The 16645-nt window shown below is 46.2% G+C and overlaps 1 protein-coding gene across 2 annotated transcripts in view; it reads left to right on the top strand.

Moving 5' to 3' along the window:
• Positions 1-16645, top strand: part of znhit1 (zinc finger, HIT-type containing 1) — a 33672-nt gene extending 17027 nt beyond the window's left edge. The window contains exons 3-7 of one of the 2 annotated variants that reach the window (XM_079672321.1): positions 12961-13839; positions 14133-14234; positions 14312-14389; positions 16290-16388; positions 16476-16645. In XM_079672321.1, coding sequence (XP_079528447.1) covers positions 14138-14234; positions 14312-14389; positions 16290-16388; positions 16476-16630 — 429 coding nt within the window. In that variant the 5' untranslated portion in view covers positions 12961-13839; positions 14133-14137 and the 3' untranslated portion in view covers positions 16631-16645. Of the gene's footprint in view, positions 1-11040; positions 11121-11240; positions 11411-12960; positions 13840-14132; positions 14235-14311; positions 14390-16289; positions 16389-16475 lie in introns of those variants that run through there. The other variant, XM_079672320.1, reaches the window with a different exon arrangement.

Below are 16645 nucleotides of genomic sequence, written 5' to 3'. Positions count from 1 at the left end.
GCATAGCTCCGCTGCTGTAGGCGGGGAGGGAGACAAGGAGCAGCTGTTGCTGCATATCTCTGCTGCTGATGTTGTGCAGGTGTTGAGCTGGGTGAAAGCAGCCTCCTCTGGGTGTGTTGGGGGCGTGGGGAGTGGGAGGTCCAGGCTGAGCTGTTGTGTCTCCTCACAGCAGGGGTGGTGATCCTGGGGTGGTGATGGGGAGGAAGCGGTGTGGGAGGGTCTATAAGGCCTCTAGAGGAGGGGGTGGGAGGACTGCGTCCCAGGGCTGCATCTTTGAGGGTCTTTGCAAATATCCCCACCCTCTCTCTGTGTAGGTGGAGTCCATCATAGAGGTCCCAGGGGCCAATGGTTGAGTGGAGGGCCAGGTGGACATTTGGTAAGGTGGCACATCCTTTTCTGATCTCCATATTAATGTCATGGATGACATGAGGAGGGGTGTCTGTCCTTGGCAGCAGGGTGGAGACCACAATGCGGGTGTCAGGGAATTCCTTACTGGCCTGCTCCGCCATTTTCCTCACTGCCTCAGCAGTGTCCCTACGGAGGGTGTGCAGGTCATTTGTTCCCGTGTGGATCACCAGGTACTGAGGGCTCCTGAGGGTCTCCTTTTTCAACAGCTTCATGGCCTGGCCTGTGGTGCTGCAGTGTTTAGACAGCACCTTTTTATCAGGGAAAAGCTTTCTTGGGTCCAGGAACTTCCCGTTTGAGTCAGCCAGCAGGACCACTTGTGGGTCTTGTTCTTCCTGCTGAGTAGAGGGAGGCTGGGATGGGCAGAGCTGGCTGTGGGCAGCTGGCTGTGTGGGTGTATCAGGACGGGCCAGGGTGTTGTTGGGCTGGGTGCTGAGCAGAGAGGGTGGGCCAGGGACACTGGCAGGAAGAGTCTGTGTCTCTCTACTCGTCATTGTGAGGACTGATGAGAGTTTCTCTGTCAGGTGCTGGACCTGCCCGGTGAAGCTCTTCTCTCTACACTCAGCATCCTCCCTCACCTTGGCTAACTGAACACGGAGCACACTGTTCTCCTGTTTGAGTGCCTCTACACTTCCTCTGAGGTCAGATGCCAAAGCCTCGTTGTCGCTCTTGAGCTGCTGGAGTTCCTCTTTAAGCTGCTGCAGAGTGTTGTCTGGGGGACCAGACTGCCTGGCCTGGGTCCGCTCTTTGAATTCTGCAAAGTCCAGCTCCAGCAGGGCCATACTCTCCTTCAGCCGATTGTTGGAGCTGGCCGGTGTGGGAGGGGCAGAGATGGACAAGGTGTTGGGGTTCTCTATTGGGCTCTCATCACCTTCGCTGTCAGAGGGGACATCAGAGGGGACATCAGAGGGGACATCAGAGGGGACATTGATCCTCTTTGTGTCCACCTCAGCTTTCAACAGGGGGAATGCCTCTTGGAATGACTCCATGTTGGCTTCATTCCCTTGGACCATGACCTTTCCTTTGGTGTAGTATGTGATGGTGAGCAGAGGGTCATCTTTGTCAAGGTGTTCATCTTTACAGATTTTTAATCTGCCTCCTGAGCCGATGCCCTCTCTGGATACGTATGCATAATTCCTGCACAGAGTATCTTTCCAGATGTAGATGGAATCAGTGAAGAATATGAGGTTGTTCTTCTTCCTTCCTCCTTTTTGTTGGGCATAGTCAGTGAAGAGGACCTCTGGGTTTCCACACAGTGTCTTCTCCTTGTGTTTGTCCTTCGCATTTACACTCTTGCATTTAGCAGGATATTCAATATCTCTTCCCTCTGCTCTGAGAGCTGAGAAGTTCTTTTTTGCCTGCTGGACAGTTTCCATGGCGACCACTTGTTTTGTTCCAAAGAGAGGCTAGGCTAATTAATTAGCTTACAAATACTTTTCTTTTCCTTTCTTTTTATCTTCATGAAATAATTCACAGTTTATAATGTTCCTCTACCTTCTTTGGTGCAGCTCCTTCCAACAGTGGCAGGTAACAGCTGGCAGCCCACAGCTAGCAGCCCACAGCTAGCAGCCCACAGCTAGACGGTTGACAGTTGTCAATTGGTAGTTGAAAGCTAGTTTGTAGTTTCAACTCAAAAATACATCCAAAAATTGCGTTTCTTCCTCTGGTTTCTGTCGATCAATGTCGTTAACTCTTCTTTGGAGTTAATTCTGCAGATTTTCCTATAAAATGTCTCACTTTTTAGGTCCAATTTCGATTTTTTGTTCAGGAGCTCATTTCTGATGCAGCTTACTCAAATCAAAACAATCTCTCTCTCTCTGAGGAGTCTCTCTCTCTCTGAGGGACTGATGGAGCTGAGTCTCTCTCTCTCTCTGAGGGACTGATGGAGCTGAGTCTCTCTCTCTCTCTGAGGGACTGATGGAGCTGAGGCTCTCTCTCTCTCTCTGAGGGACTGATGGAGCTGAGTCTCTCTCTCTCTGAGGGACTGATGGAGCTGAGGCTCTCTCTCTCTCTGAGGGACTGATGGAGCTGAGTCTCTCTCTCTCTGAGGGACTGATGGAGCTGAGGCTCTCTCTCTCTGAGGGACTGATGGAGCTGAGTCTCTCTCTCTCTCTGAGGGACTGATGGAGCTGAGTCTCTCTCTCTCTGAGGGACTGATGGAGCCGAGTCTCTCTCTCTCTGAGGGACTGATTGAGCTGAGCCTCTCTCTCTCTCTCTGAGGGACTGATGGAGCTGAGTCTCTCTCTCTCTGAGGGACTGATGGAGCTGAGCCTCTCTCTCTCTCTCTGAGTCACTGATGGAGCTGAGCCTCTCTCTCTCTCTCTGAGGGACTGATGGAGCTGAGTCTCTCTCTCTGTCTGAGGGGCTGATGGAGCTGAGTCTCTATCTCTCTCTGAAGGACTGATGGAGCTGAGTCTCTCTCTCTCTCTGAGGGACTGATGGAGCTGAGTGTCTCTCTCTCTCTGAGGGACTGATGGAGCTGAGCCTCTCTCTCTCTCTGAGGGACTGATGGAGCTGAGCCTCTCTCTCTCTGTCTGAGGGACTGATGGAGCTGAGTCTCTCTCTCTCTCTGAGGGACTGATGGAGCTGAGGCTCTCTCTCTCTCTGAGGGACTGATGGAGCTGAGTCTCTCTCTCTCTCTCTGAGGGACTGATGGAGCTGAGCCTCTCTCTCTCTCTCTGAGGGACTGATGGAGCTGAGTCTCTCTCTCTCTCTGAGGGACTGATGGAGCTGAGTCTCTCTCTCTCTCTGAGGGACCGATGGAGCTGAGGCTCTCTCTCTCTCTGAGGGACTGATGGAGCTGAGTCTCTCTCTCTCTCTGAGGGACTGATGGAGCTGAGTCTCTCTCTCTCTCTCTGAAGGACTGATGGAGCTGAGGCTCTCTCTCTCTCTGAGGGACTGATGGAGCTGAGGCTCTCTCTCTCTCTGAGGGACTGATGGAGCTGAGTCTCTCTCTCTCTGAGGGACGGATGGAGCTGAGTCTCTCTCTCTCTCTGAGGGACTGATGGAGCTGAGGCTCTCTCTCTCTCTGAGGGACTGATGGAGCTGAGTCTCTCTCTCTCTCTCTGAGGGACTGATGGAGCTGAGTCTCTCTCTCTCTCTGAGGGACCGATGGAGCTGAGGCTCTCTCTCTCTCTGAGGGACTGATGGAGCTGAGTCTCTCTCTCTCTCTGAGGGACTGATGGAGCTGATTCTCTCTCTCTCTCTCTCTGAGGGACTGATGGAGCTGAGTCTCTCTCTCTCTGAGGGACTGATGGAGCTGAGTCTCTCTCTCTCTCTCTCTCTGAGGGACTGATGGAGCTGAGTCTCTCTCTCTCTCTGAAGGACTGATGGAGCTGAGTCTCTCTCTCTCTCTCTCTCTGAGGGACTGATGGAGCTGAGTATCTCTCTCTCTCTGAGGGACTGATGGAGCTGAGTCTCTCTCTCTCTCTCTGAGGGACTGATGGAGCTGAGGCTCTCTCTCTCTGAGGGACTGATGGAGCTGAGTCTCTCTCTCTCTCTGAGGGACTGATGGAGCTGAGTCCCTCTCTCTCTCTCTCTCTCTGAGGGACTGATGGAGCTGAGTCTCTCTCTCTCTCTCTCTGAGGGACTGATGGAGCTGAGTCTCTCTCTCTCTCTCTCTCTCTGAGGGACTGATGGAGCTGAGTCTCTCTCTCTCTCTCTCTCTGAGTGACTGATGGAGCTGAATCTCTCTCTCTCTTTCTCTGAGTGACTGATGGAGCTGAGTCTCTCTCTCCCTCTGAGGGACTGATGGAGCTGAGTCAATTCAATTCAATTCAAAGGGGCTTTATTGGCATGAAAGTTAAATTAAACAATGTTGCCAAAGCATCACAATACAAAATAATTAACAACATTAACAGACATTTCAAATTTTTACATATTATTGATGATATATATATACAGTGATACAATTACATTTCAACACGTGTGTGTGTGTGTGTGTGTGTGTGTGTGTGTGTGTGTGTGTGTGTGTGTGTGTGTGTGTGTGTGTGTGTGTGTGTGTGTGTGTGTGTGTGTGTGTGTGTGTGTGTGTGTGTGTGTGTGTGTGTGTGTGTGTGTGTGTGTGTGTGTGTGTGTGTGTGTGTGTGTGTGTGTGTGTGTGAGTCTCATTCACTGTCCCTCAGGTTGTGGCATGTGTATACATATTGGGCAGCAAGGTGTGCCTTGTCTCCTTCTCCTAGGAGTACTCTCAGTCTTGAGAGGTCATCAACCTCCTTGAAACCTGGGATTACAGAGTTCAACTTGTTCCAATAAATGCTCCTTACTTCGTTGAATGTTTGGCACTTCAGGAGGAAGTGCATCTCTGTCTCAGTCTCACCTGTCGTACAGTGACCACATGTTCTGTTCTCTTTTGGTTGCCAGGATCTTTTGAGTCTTCCTGTTTCGATTGCCAGTTTGTGGTCACTGAGCCTGTACTTGGTTAGGATCTGTCTCTGCTTTCTATCTCTGACAGTAGAGAGATACTCTGCCAGCTCATACTCTCTGTTTAGAGCCAGGTAACATTCTAATCTACTTTGGCTTTTAGTTTCTTCTTCCCAATGTTGTAAATAGTTGTCTTTACATTGTGTTATAATGCGTTTGACTGTGATTGGTGTTTGGAGAGCAGTGTTGTTGAGAGACTGGTCAGAGTGGCTCTGAGAGGGGGCAGTTAGCCTCAGCACCAGCTGACATAGGGGACTCTTCTCTGGGGTTAGCTCTTGGCTTTGGAGGGCTTTGGAGTGGAGGGTGTCTCGGGGGCTGGATCTAAGGTGGTTAAAGAATGTCAGTGCTCTCTTTTGAGTGTTAATGATCAGTGGGTATCTGCCTAATTCTGCTCTACATGCATTTGTTGGTGTTTTTCTCTGAACACGTAAAATGTATCTGCAGAATTCTGCATGGAAAGACTCTGTTGGATGTTTGTCCCAGCGGGTATAGCTCTGGTGACTGAGTGGACCCCATACTTCACTACCGTACAGCGCAATGGGCTGGATCACACTATCAAAGATTTTGAGCCAGATTTTAATTGGAATTTGGACATTATAAAATGTTCTCTTAATTGCATTAAGAGCTCTTCTGGCTTTTTCTTTGAGTGCATTCACTGCCATGTTGAAACTTCCTGATGCTGTTATGGTTAAACCGAGGTAGGTGTAACTCATACTATGTTCGATGATATGATTATTTATGGTAAACTGGTATTTGTTCTCCTGACATCTGGGGCGTTTTTGGAAAACCATGACATTAGTTTTCTTCATATTGACTGCCAGGGCCCAGTTCTTACAGTACTGGTCTACTATGTCCAGCTGTTGTTGTAGTCCTTGTTCAGTAGGAGACAGCAGAACAAGGTCATCAGCATAAAGCAGACACTTCACCTCTCTCTCTAGGAGGGAGAGGCCAGGAGCAGCACAGTGATCCAACTGAGCAGCAAGTTCATTTATATATATATTAAATAAAGTGGGACTTAAATTGCAACCCTGACGAACACCTCTTCTCTGGGTGAAGAATTCAGTTTGTTTGTCTCCAATTTTAACAGCACACTTATTCCCTAAATACATTGATTTAACCAGATCGTACATTTTGCCCCCTATACCACAATGTAGAAGTCTATAATAGAGCCCTTCGTGCCAAATAGAGTCGAAAGCTTTTTTGAAATCAATGAAACAAGTGAATATCTTACCATGTTTTGTTTGGTGTACATGTTTGTTAACTAAAGTGTGAAGGGTATATACATGGTCGGTGGTGCGGTGTTTTGGAAGGAAGCCAATTTGATTTTGACTCAAGATGGATTGTCGGTTAAGGAAATCTTGTATTCTTTTATTTAGAATACTACAGAATAATTTCCCCAGACAGCTGCTGACACAGATGCCACGGTAGTTATTAGGGTCTGATTTGTCTCCACTCTTATGAATGGGGGAAATGAGCCCTTTGCACCAGATGTCAGGAAAACATCCTGACTGCAATATGATATTGAACAGCTTTAATACTGTACCCTGCATCTCTGGGGTGCTGCATCTGAGCATTTCGTTTTTAATGTTGTCTGGGCCACAAGCTTTCCTTGGCCGGAGAGATTGTGTCTGTGTGGTCAACTCTTCCCAAGTCATTGGGAAATCAAGGGGGTTTTGGTTGTCTTTAATAGTTTCTTCTAATGTTTGGAGTTTCTCTTTTGTAATACATTGATCTGAATTCATTAGATTTATTGGTATGTCTTTGTACAAACTTTCAAAATGTTCTCTCCAGATGTCACCGTTTTGGATGGGTAATGCTTGCGGTTGTTTTGTGTTGAAGTTGCTCCACAGATCCCAGAATTGATTTTGATCAATGGCTTTCTCAATATCCTCAAGTTTCATGTGGGTATAATTTTGTTTTTTGTTCCTTATTGTACATTTATATTTGTTTAAAAGGTCATTGTATCTAATGCGTAAGGCTGGGTTGTTTGGTTGCCGATGTTTTTCATTTGCTATTTTTCTCAGGTCTTTTCTGATGGTCTTGCATTCCTGGTCAAACCATTTGTCAGCGTTTTGCCTTTTAACAGGCTTCCGCTTTTGTTTTACAAGGTCAGCTTTAATAGCTGCCTTGTGAAATATCATATTGATATAATCAATGGCCATGTTTACACCATCTTTGGTAGGAACATATTGATTTTGGTCAAATAGTGACATGTCATTCATCAGATCAGGTGAGTTCAAGGCCATGGTGAATTTGTCTCCACTGTCTGGGGCCCATCTGTAAGTAGGATTTAATGTATACAGCTTACTGGGTCCCCTTGTTGTGTCACTCATTGGACCTGAGACTTTAAAGAACACATTGATTTGGTTGTGGTCTGAAAAGGGGGATTGCTGTCTGACAGTGAATGCACTGATAGTGGAGGGGTCCATGTCAGTGATTGCATAGTCTACTACACTAGACCCTAGAGCTGAGGAGTATGTGAATCTCCCTAAAGAGTCCCCTCTGAACCTCCCGTTCACTATGTACAGGCCTAAGGCCCGACAGAGATGCACTATCTCTTTGCCATTCTGATTGATTTCAGAGTCAAGGCTGTTCCGATGGCTGACGGTTGGTGTGGTAAACAGGGGGGGCTCACCAAATACATGGTGGCTGCCCTGTGGGTCTATGACATCAGGTTCAATTCCTGTTCGTCCGTTCAGATCTCCAGTTAGAAGCACATTTCCCTGGGCCTGAAAGTAGGCTATTTCTGAATGGAGAGTTTCAAAAATGTCTTCTTCAAAATAAGGAGAATCTACTGGGGGTATATAAATAGCACACATGTATAGATTCCTGTCAGTTATGCCCAGGGCTTGATCTAACCTTAGCCAAATGTGTGATTTACCTTGTTTTACTACTGAGATCTGATGGCAAAGATCTCCTTTATACCACACCAAGATCCCCCCCGATGTTCTGCCCTTGCGTATGTTTTTTGATTTTATAGAGGGCACCATTACTTCATTATAACCTGGAGGACAGTGAGTGAGCAGATCATTTTTACACCATGTTTCTGTTAATATAATTATATCAACATCTTTGATAGATTCTAAGAACTCTGGATTCTCACTCTTAACCTCAAAGGTTGAGGAGTGGAGTCCCTGAATATTCCAACAGCTTATATGAAAAGAACGCATCTTTTAAAAAATACAAAACAATCAAAATGAACCTGTATAGTGAGACAAATATATAAAAAAAAACAAAAAAACAACAACAAATAAAACAACTATTTTCACTAATATTGCTATTGTACTGATTACTACGATAACATATAAATGTAATGTCTTAGCTGGACAGAAGTCGGCTGCACAGGGTGTGCAGCATCATCCTGATGTCTCCCAGTTCAGAGGTAGCAGGGGGAGGGAGGGTGGCAGCAGGCTGGGCTACAACTGCAGCATAGCTCCGCTGCTGTAGGCGGGGAGGGAGACAAGGAGCAGCTGTTGCTGCATATCTCTGCTGCTGATGTTGTGCAGGTGTTGAGCTGGGTGAAAGCAGCCTCCTCTGGGTGTGTTGGGGGCGTGGGGAGTGGGAGGTCCAGGCTGAGCTGTTGTGTCTCCTCACAGCAGGGGTGGTGATCCTGGGGTGGTGATGGGGAGGAAGCGGTGTGGGAGGGTCTATAAGGCCTCTAGAGGAGGGGGTGGGAGGACTGCGTCCCAGGGCTGCATCTTTGAGGGTCTTTGCAAATATCCCCACCCTCTCTCTGTGTAGGTGGAGTCCATCATAGAGGTCCCAGGGGCCAATGGTTGAGTGGAGGGCCAGGTGGACATTTGATAAGGTGGCACATCCTTTTCTGATCTCCATATTAATGTCATGGATGACATGAGGAGGGGTGTCTGTCCTTGGCAGCAGGGTGGAAACCACAATGCGGGTGTCAGGGAATTCCTTACTGGCCTGCTCCGCCATTTTCCTCACTGCCTCAGCAGTGTCCCTACGGAGGGTGTGCAGGTCATTTGTTCCCGTGTGGATCACCAGGTACTGAGGGCTCCTGAGGGTCTCCTTTTTCAACAGCTTCATGGCCTGGCCTGTGGTGCTGCAGTGTTTAGACAGCACCTTTTTATCAGGGAAAAGCTTTCTTGGGTCCAGGAACTTCCCGTTTGAGTCAGCCAGCAGGACCACTTGTGGGTCTTGTTCTTCCTGCTGAGTAGAGGGAGGCTGGGATGGGCAGAGCTGGCTGTGGGCAGCTGGCTGTGTGGGTGTATCAGGACGGGCCAGGGTGTTGTTGGGCTGGGTGCTGAGCAGAGAGGGTGGGCCAGGGACACTGGCAGGAAGAGTCTGTGTCTCTCTACTCGTCATTGTGAGGACTGATGAGAGTTTCTCTGTCAGGTGCTGGACCTGCCTGGTGAAGCTCTTCTCTCTACACTCAGCATCCTCCCTCACCTTGGCTAACTGAACACGGAGCACACTGTTCTCCTGTTTGAGTGCCTCTACACTTCCTCTGAGGTCAGATGCCAAAGCCTCGTTGTCGCTCTTGAGCTGCTGGAGGTCCTCTTTAAGCTGCTGCAGAGTGTTGTCTGGGGGACCAGACTGCCTGGCCTGGGTCTGCTCTTTGAATTCTGCAAAGTCCAGCTCCAGCAGGGCCATACTCTCCTTCAGCCGATTGTTGGAGCTGGCCGGTGTGGGAGGGGCAGAGATGGACAAGGTGTTGGGGTTCTCTATTGGGCTCTCATCACCTTCGCTGTCAGAGGGGACATCAGAGGGGACATCAGAGGGGACATCAGAGGGGACATTGATCCTCTTTGTGTCCACCTCAGCTTTCAACAGGGGGAATGCCTCTTGGAATGACTCCAGGTTGGCTTCATTCCCTTGGACCATGACCTTTCCTTTGGTGTAGTATGTGATGGTGAGCAGAGGGTCATCTTTGTCAAGGTGTTCATCTTTACAGATTTTTAATCTGCCTCCTGAGCCGATGCCCTCTCTGGATACGTATGCATAATTCCTGCACAGAGTATCTTTCCAGATGTAGATGGAATCAGTGAAGAATATGAGGTTGTTCTTCTTCCTTCCTCCTTTTTGTTGGGCATAGTCAGTGAAGAGGACCTCTGGGTTTCCACACAGTGTCTTCTCCTTGTGTTTGTCCTTCGCATTTACACTCTTGCATTTAGCAGGATATTCAATCTCTCTTCCCTCTGCTCTGAGAGCTGAGAAGTTCTTTTTTGCCTGCTGGACAGTTTCCATGGCGACCACTTGTTTTGTTCCAAAGAGAGGCTAGGCTAATTAATTAGCTTACAAATACTTTTCTTTTCCTTTCTTTTTATCTTCATGAAATAATTCACAGTTTATAATGTTCCTCTACCTTCTTTGGTGCAGCTCCTTCCAACAGTGGCAGGTAACAGCTGGCAGCCCACAGCTAGCAGCCCACAGCTAGCAGCCCACTGCTAGACGGTTGACAGTTGTCAATTGGTAGTTGAAAGCTAGTTTGTAGTTTCAACTCAAAAATACATCCAAAAATTGCGTTTCTTCCTCTGGTTTCTGTCGATCAATGTCGTTAACTCTTCTTTGGAGTTAATTCTGCAGATTTTCCTATAAAATGTCTCACTTTTTAGGTCCAATTTCGATTTTTTGTTCAGGAGCTCATTTCTGATGCAGCTTACTCAAATCAAAACAATCTATCCACTCTCTCTCTCTCTCTCTCTGATTGACTGATGGAGCTGAGTCTCTCTCTCTCTCTCTGAGGGACTGATGGAGCTGAGGCTCTCTCTCTCTCTGAAGGACTGATGGAGCTGAGGCTCTCTCTCTCTCTGAAGGACTGATGGAGCTGAGTCTCTCTCTCTCTCTCTCTGAGGGACTGATGGAGCTGAGTCTCTCTCTCTCTGAGGGACTGATGGAGCTGAGGCTCTCTCTCTCTCTGAAGGACTGATGGAGCTGAGTCTCTCTCTCTCTGAGGGACTGATGGAGCTGAGGCTCTCTCTCTCTGAGGGACTGATGGAGCTGAGGCTCTCTCTCTCTCTCTCTCTGAAGGACTGATGGAGCTGAGTCTCTCTCTCTCTCTGAAGGACTGATGGAGCTGAGTCTCTCTCTCTCTCTGAGGGACTGATGGAGCTGAGTCTCTCTCTCTCTGAGGGACTGATGGAGCTGAGTCTCTCTCTCTCTGAGGGACTGATGGAGCTGAGGCTCTTAATTATTCATCATGATTGAAGGTTTTACACACACTAACTGTTTTATTGATGTTTTATTGTTTAGAGAAGAAGAAGAGGAAGACGAGGGGCGATCACTTCAAGCAGCGATTCAGGAAGAACTTCACCACGCTGCTGGAGGAGGAGGTGAAGCTGCTCTCTGATTGGCTGAGCCGTCAGCTGAACCGTGTTCTGTCCTCTGATTGGCCAAATTCTCAGCTGACTTATTTTCATCTGCTGACTCATGTTCTGCTCTCTGATTGGTAGAACCTGTCAGACAGGGCGGAGCCTAACTACCTGTCGGCTGAGGCCCTCCCCTCCTCTCTGCCCCCCCGACTCTTCTGCTGTGTGTGTGGCTTCCCGTCGCACTACACTTGCACGACCTGCGGAGGGCGCTACTGCAGCAGCAAGTGTTTACTCACACACAGAGAGACAAGGTACACACACATACACACACACACACACAGAGACAAGGTACACACACACACACACACACACACACACACAGAGACAAGGTACACACACGCACACGCACACACACAGAGACCAGGGGCCTGTACAACGAAGCTGGTTCAACCTAACCTGGATATGTTTGAGTTAGCCGGTTGGCCTAATCCAAAACATACGCGCTCTCTCTAAACGGTCCTACGACGCTGGTTATCAAGTGGATCGCTGAAGCCAGCCGTGTCCTATCTAGTTAGGAGCGCGTTCACATGAAAGGGGTGGTATCTGGAGCATTCGACCAATCACAAACATGGAGAAGCTACTGACAGCGCAGCGTCATACTTCCTGAATGAAAAGTCAACTATAATATTTGACATATGAAGAAGTTAAACTTTAAACATCCATGACTTAAACACTTTATCCAGGATCAAAGCCACATAGCTGCACCTGCAAGGTGAATACAGCTGGTAACAGAACAAGTGTTTGAATGCGTACATTAACAGGTTTATGATATCACTGCCCCGTCTAAGACACCATCTGACTTTCATTACATTTGACTCGAGTGTTTCCTCAACTTAATGTGTTGCTTCAAATAATCCTTCTGCATACAGTATGTGACACTGAGTGTTGCACGGCCAGATACAGCTCAGCTGACTCAGATAAGGAGATATATGATACATTATGATGTGATATGCCACGGACTGTACTTAATGTTACTCTGATCCGGTTATTTATGTTGTGGCAGATATTTAAGTAAGCTTTCTTAACGCTAATGTTCTAATAGTCAGATTGCTCTGAAGATGGGAGGTGATATTCTATTAATGTTCACGTTCACACAGTCGGGAATTTTTGCCGGCCGTCTTTCCTGCAACGGCAGCTTTTCTGTATTTCCTTTCTCCTGTAATATGACTTGATCGCTTTAAACTCTGCACACTGAGCTCTGATTGGTCAGCAGGCAGTGCTTTCACTGAGTTGATCTCTTAGCCCGCAACCTAACCTGCTCCGGGGCAGGTTAGCCGCTCAGCATCAGTTACCATGGAGATCTAGCCCGCTAAAAAGAGAACCAGCTTCGTTGGACCAGAAACCCAGAGTTTTCCCTGAAGTTAGCCGCTAAGAGAACATCCTGCTTCGTAGTACAGGCCACAGGTCCCAGCATGAGACCACACGCACGCACGCACGCACGCACGCATACACACACACACACACACACACACACACACACACACACACAGAGACAAGACACACACACACACACACACACACACACACACACACACAGAGACAAGGTACACACACACACAGAGAGACAAGGTACACACACACACACACACACATACACACACACACAGCATTTATTTTATTGTCTTGTTGTCCTTATGTGTGTGTTATGTCACCTGCTCAGGTGCTGCATGTGATTCTAACACCTTTAACCCTTTGAGTCACTAAAGTCCACACACACACACACACACACACACACACACACAGAGAACATCTGAAGCTAATAATGAAAAGGTCTTTAATGTGTCGTCCTGTGTTTCTGTAGGTGTTTGAAATGGACGCTCTGATTGGACGCTCTGAATGGACGCTCTGATTGGACGCTCTGAGTGGACGATGCTCCTGTTTTCATCATCGCAGACATTTAAATAGACTTTTAGAGTTAATACATTTCTGCTCATATTCTCACTTTAATGACAAACTGTTTAGTATGAATCTACAGCCTGTTAGCTTAGCATAAAGCCTGTTAGCTTAGCATAAAGCCTGGATAGCCTTGGGAACAGTTAGCTTAGCATTAAGCACTTTGCTAAAGGGAACCATCACACCTGTTGTTGTAATAAATGAAGGTAACGAGAAGCTAACAGTGTGCTTGGAAGTGTGTCTCTGTTCTCTTCATGGCCTCCTCCACAGTTTTTACACAAGAAAAACTGTTTGATAAATAAAAGAATTATTTTTGAGACTTTCTGTCTTCATTTTTAATGATTCTAAATGATTGATATGATATATTTTAAATATGCTATTATTCATGATGATGCACTGAATACAAACATGTAAGAAACATTTTGAATGCAAATAAAAAGCTGCACGTCTTTCCGTATAAATGCAGCTTTATGGAGACGAGTGGGCGTTGGAGGTAAAAGTCCAGCTGACTTTATTTATTTTTAACTTCCTGGTTTCCTTGTTGTCCGTCATTAAAAACAAAATCAATAATTAACATGGACTTTTGGGTTGTGTGCGTGCGTGCGTGCGTGCGTGCGTGTGTACTTTGTCCCGGCAGCAGGAAATGGCGGCGAGGAGCTGCAGCTTCAGTCTGTGAGTAAACTCTAAATTAGTTTAGAGGATTCTGAAGGATTGAAACAGCTGGAAGTCCTGAGTGTTGAAGCCGCGCTGACGCCTCGTTGAAGCTTGTCCTCATGACGGAGAACAGGTGATTTAAAAACTATGGAAAATGTCTTAAAGATGTACAAATTAAAACTTGTATTATTTTTTAATTCAATACAAAGATCTAATTAAGGTAAAAGGCTAAGTCAAGGTTTTATAAAATGTTTGTATTTCTATGTTAATTTAGCAGAAAGAGTGGAAACTGTTAGCTTAGCATAAAGCTTCAGAGAAATATAAGATAAATAAAATATCATTAAAAAGTGACCGAAGAAAAGACGAACTCTTTAGAGACTTTCGGTTAGAAGGAAACGATGAGTGATCGGTGATGTGTTCCTGCAGACATTATGGAGCCTTCATCAGAAACCTCCTCCTCTTCATCACCTGCTCCTCTTCCTCGTCTGTCTCTCAGGAGTCCCGCGCTGCAGGCTGAGTTCCTACAAAGTAAAATAACTTTTATTTTTAAAAGACGGATGAACGTCGACAGAGGAACAGAAAAACGTGATCCTCTTTGTTTTCAGAGCGTCGGAACAAGTTTGGTTCTCAGAGCGACGAAGAAATCTCCTCCTCTTCCTCTCTGAGCAGCGGCCAGAGACCAGGTGAGCCGCATGTGACTTTACATCATCGATCATCAGACATTAGACCATGGAATACTGCGAGAAAGGTTGAAGACAGTTCGTGGAAAACGTGGGAAAAGTATATCAAAAATACGTTAAGTTTATACAAAAATTCAAAACATGTCCAAAAAGGTTTGAGGAAATTGTTCAAAATGTGAAGTTTTTAAAAAATGGTCAGAAAACGTGTGCAATGACCCAAAAGTACAGGACTGTCTCAGAAAATTAGAATATTGTGATAAAGTTCTTTATTTTCTGTAATGCAATTAAAAAAACAAAAATGTCATACATTCTGGATTCATTACAAATCAACTGAAATATTGCAAGCCTTTTATTATTTTAATATTGCTGATTATGGCATACAGCTTAAGAAAACTCAAATATCCTATCTCTAAATATTAGAATATCATGAAAAAGTATACTAGTAGGGTGTTCAACGAATCACTTGAATCGTCTAATTAACTCGAAACACCTGCAAGGGTTTCCTGAGCCTTGAAAAACACTCAGCTTGGTTCAGTAAACTAAATCACAAGTATGGGGAAGACTGCTGATCTGACTGCTGTCCAGAGGACCGTCATTGACACCCTCCATCAGGAGGGTAAGACACAAAAAGAAATTTCTCAAAGAGCAAGCTGTTCACAGAGTGCAGTTTCAAAGCACATCCACAAAAAGTCTGTTGGAAGGGGGAAATGTGGCAGGAAACGCTGCACAACCAAGAGAGATGACCGCAGCCTTAACAGCATTGTGAAGAAGAGTCGCTTCCAGAATTTGGGGGAGCTTCAAAGACAGTGGACTGAAGCTGGAGTCCAGGTATCAAAAGTCACTGTTCACAGACGTGTCCGGGAAATGGGCTACAATAGCCGTATTCCCATGGTCAAGCCACTTCTGAACTCAAGACAACGGAAGAGGCGTCTGACTTGGGCTAAGGAAAAGAAGCACTGGACAGTTGCTCAGTGGTCCAAAGTCCTCTTTTCAGACGAAAGCAAGTTTTGTATTTCATTTGGAAGTCAAGGCGCCAGAGTCTGGAGAAAGGCTGGAGAGGAGCGAAATCCAAGTTGCTTGAAATCCAGTGTGAAGTTCCCACAGTCAGCGATGGTTTGGGGAGCCATGTCAGCTGCTGGTGTTGGTCCACTGTGTTTCATCAAGCCCAGAGTAAATGCAGCTGTGTACCAAGAGATTTTAGAGCACTACATGCTTCCGTCTGCTGAAAAGCTCTATGGAGATGAGGAATTCATTTTCCAGCATGATCTGGCACCTGCCCACAGTGCCAAAACCACCAGTAACTGGTGTACTGACCATGGCATTACTGTCCTCGATTGGCCTGCAAATTCCCCTGACCTGAACCCCATAGAGAATATGTGGGGTATTGTGAAGAAGAAGCTGAAAGACACCAGACCCAACAATGCTAATGAGCTAAAGGCCGCTATTGAAGCATCCTGGGCATCCATAACACCTCAGCAATGCCACAGGCTGATTGCCTCCATGCCACGCCGCATTGATGCAGTAATCCGTGCAAAAGGATTCCCAACCAAGTACTGAGTGCATTAATGGACATTTTCAAATGTTTGATTGTGTTTTGCTGTTATAAATCTTTTTTTTTTTACTTGGTCTGAGGAACTATTCTAATTTTTTGAGATAGGATTTTTGAGTTTTCTTAAGCTGTATGCCATAATCAGCAATATTAAAATAATAAAAGGCTTGCAATATTTCAGTTGATTTGTAATGAATCCAGAATGTATGACATTTTTGTTTTTTTAATTGCATTACAGAAAATAAAGAACTTTATCACAATATTCTAATTTTCTGAGACAGTCCTGTATATATAAATTGGCCCTTCTAACCCAGTGAGGTTATCTAACAGCTGATTCATGATGTGTTCCTGCAGACATCATGGAGCCTTCATCAGAAACATCTTCCTCTTCATCTCCTCCTCTTCCTCGTCTGTCTCTCAGGAGTCCAGCGCTGCAGGCTGAGTTTCTACAAAGTGAAATCACTTTATTTTTAATATAAATATGTGGATTATATCTCAGTCCGTCACAGAGAAACTTGAGTTATGGTTCATTTGTTTCAGAGCGTCAGAACAGAGCCCGATCTCAAAGTGACCTCGCTGAATCCAGCGCCGTCTCCTCCTCTTCCTCACCTGCTCCTCTTCCTCGTCTTTCTCTCAGGAGTCCAGTGCTGCAGGCTGAGTTTCTACAAAGTGAAATAACTTTATTTTTAATATAAATATGTGGATTATAT

This window comes from Notothenia rossii (genome assembly GCF_949606895.1).
Source record: "Notothenia rossii genome assembly, chromosome: 3".
NCBI lineage: Eukaryota > Metazoa > Chordata > Actinopteri > Perciformes > Nototheniidae > Notothenia > Notothenia rossii.
The sequence above is the reverse complement of the archived record's forward strand: the minus strand, read 5'-3'. Positions and strand labels throughout refer to the sequence as shown.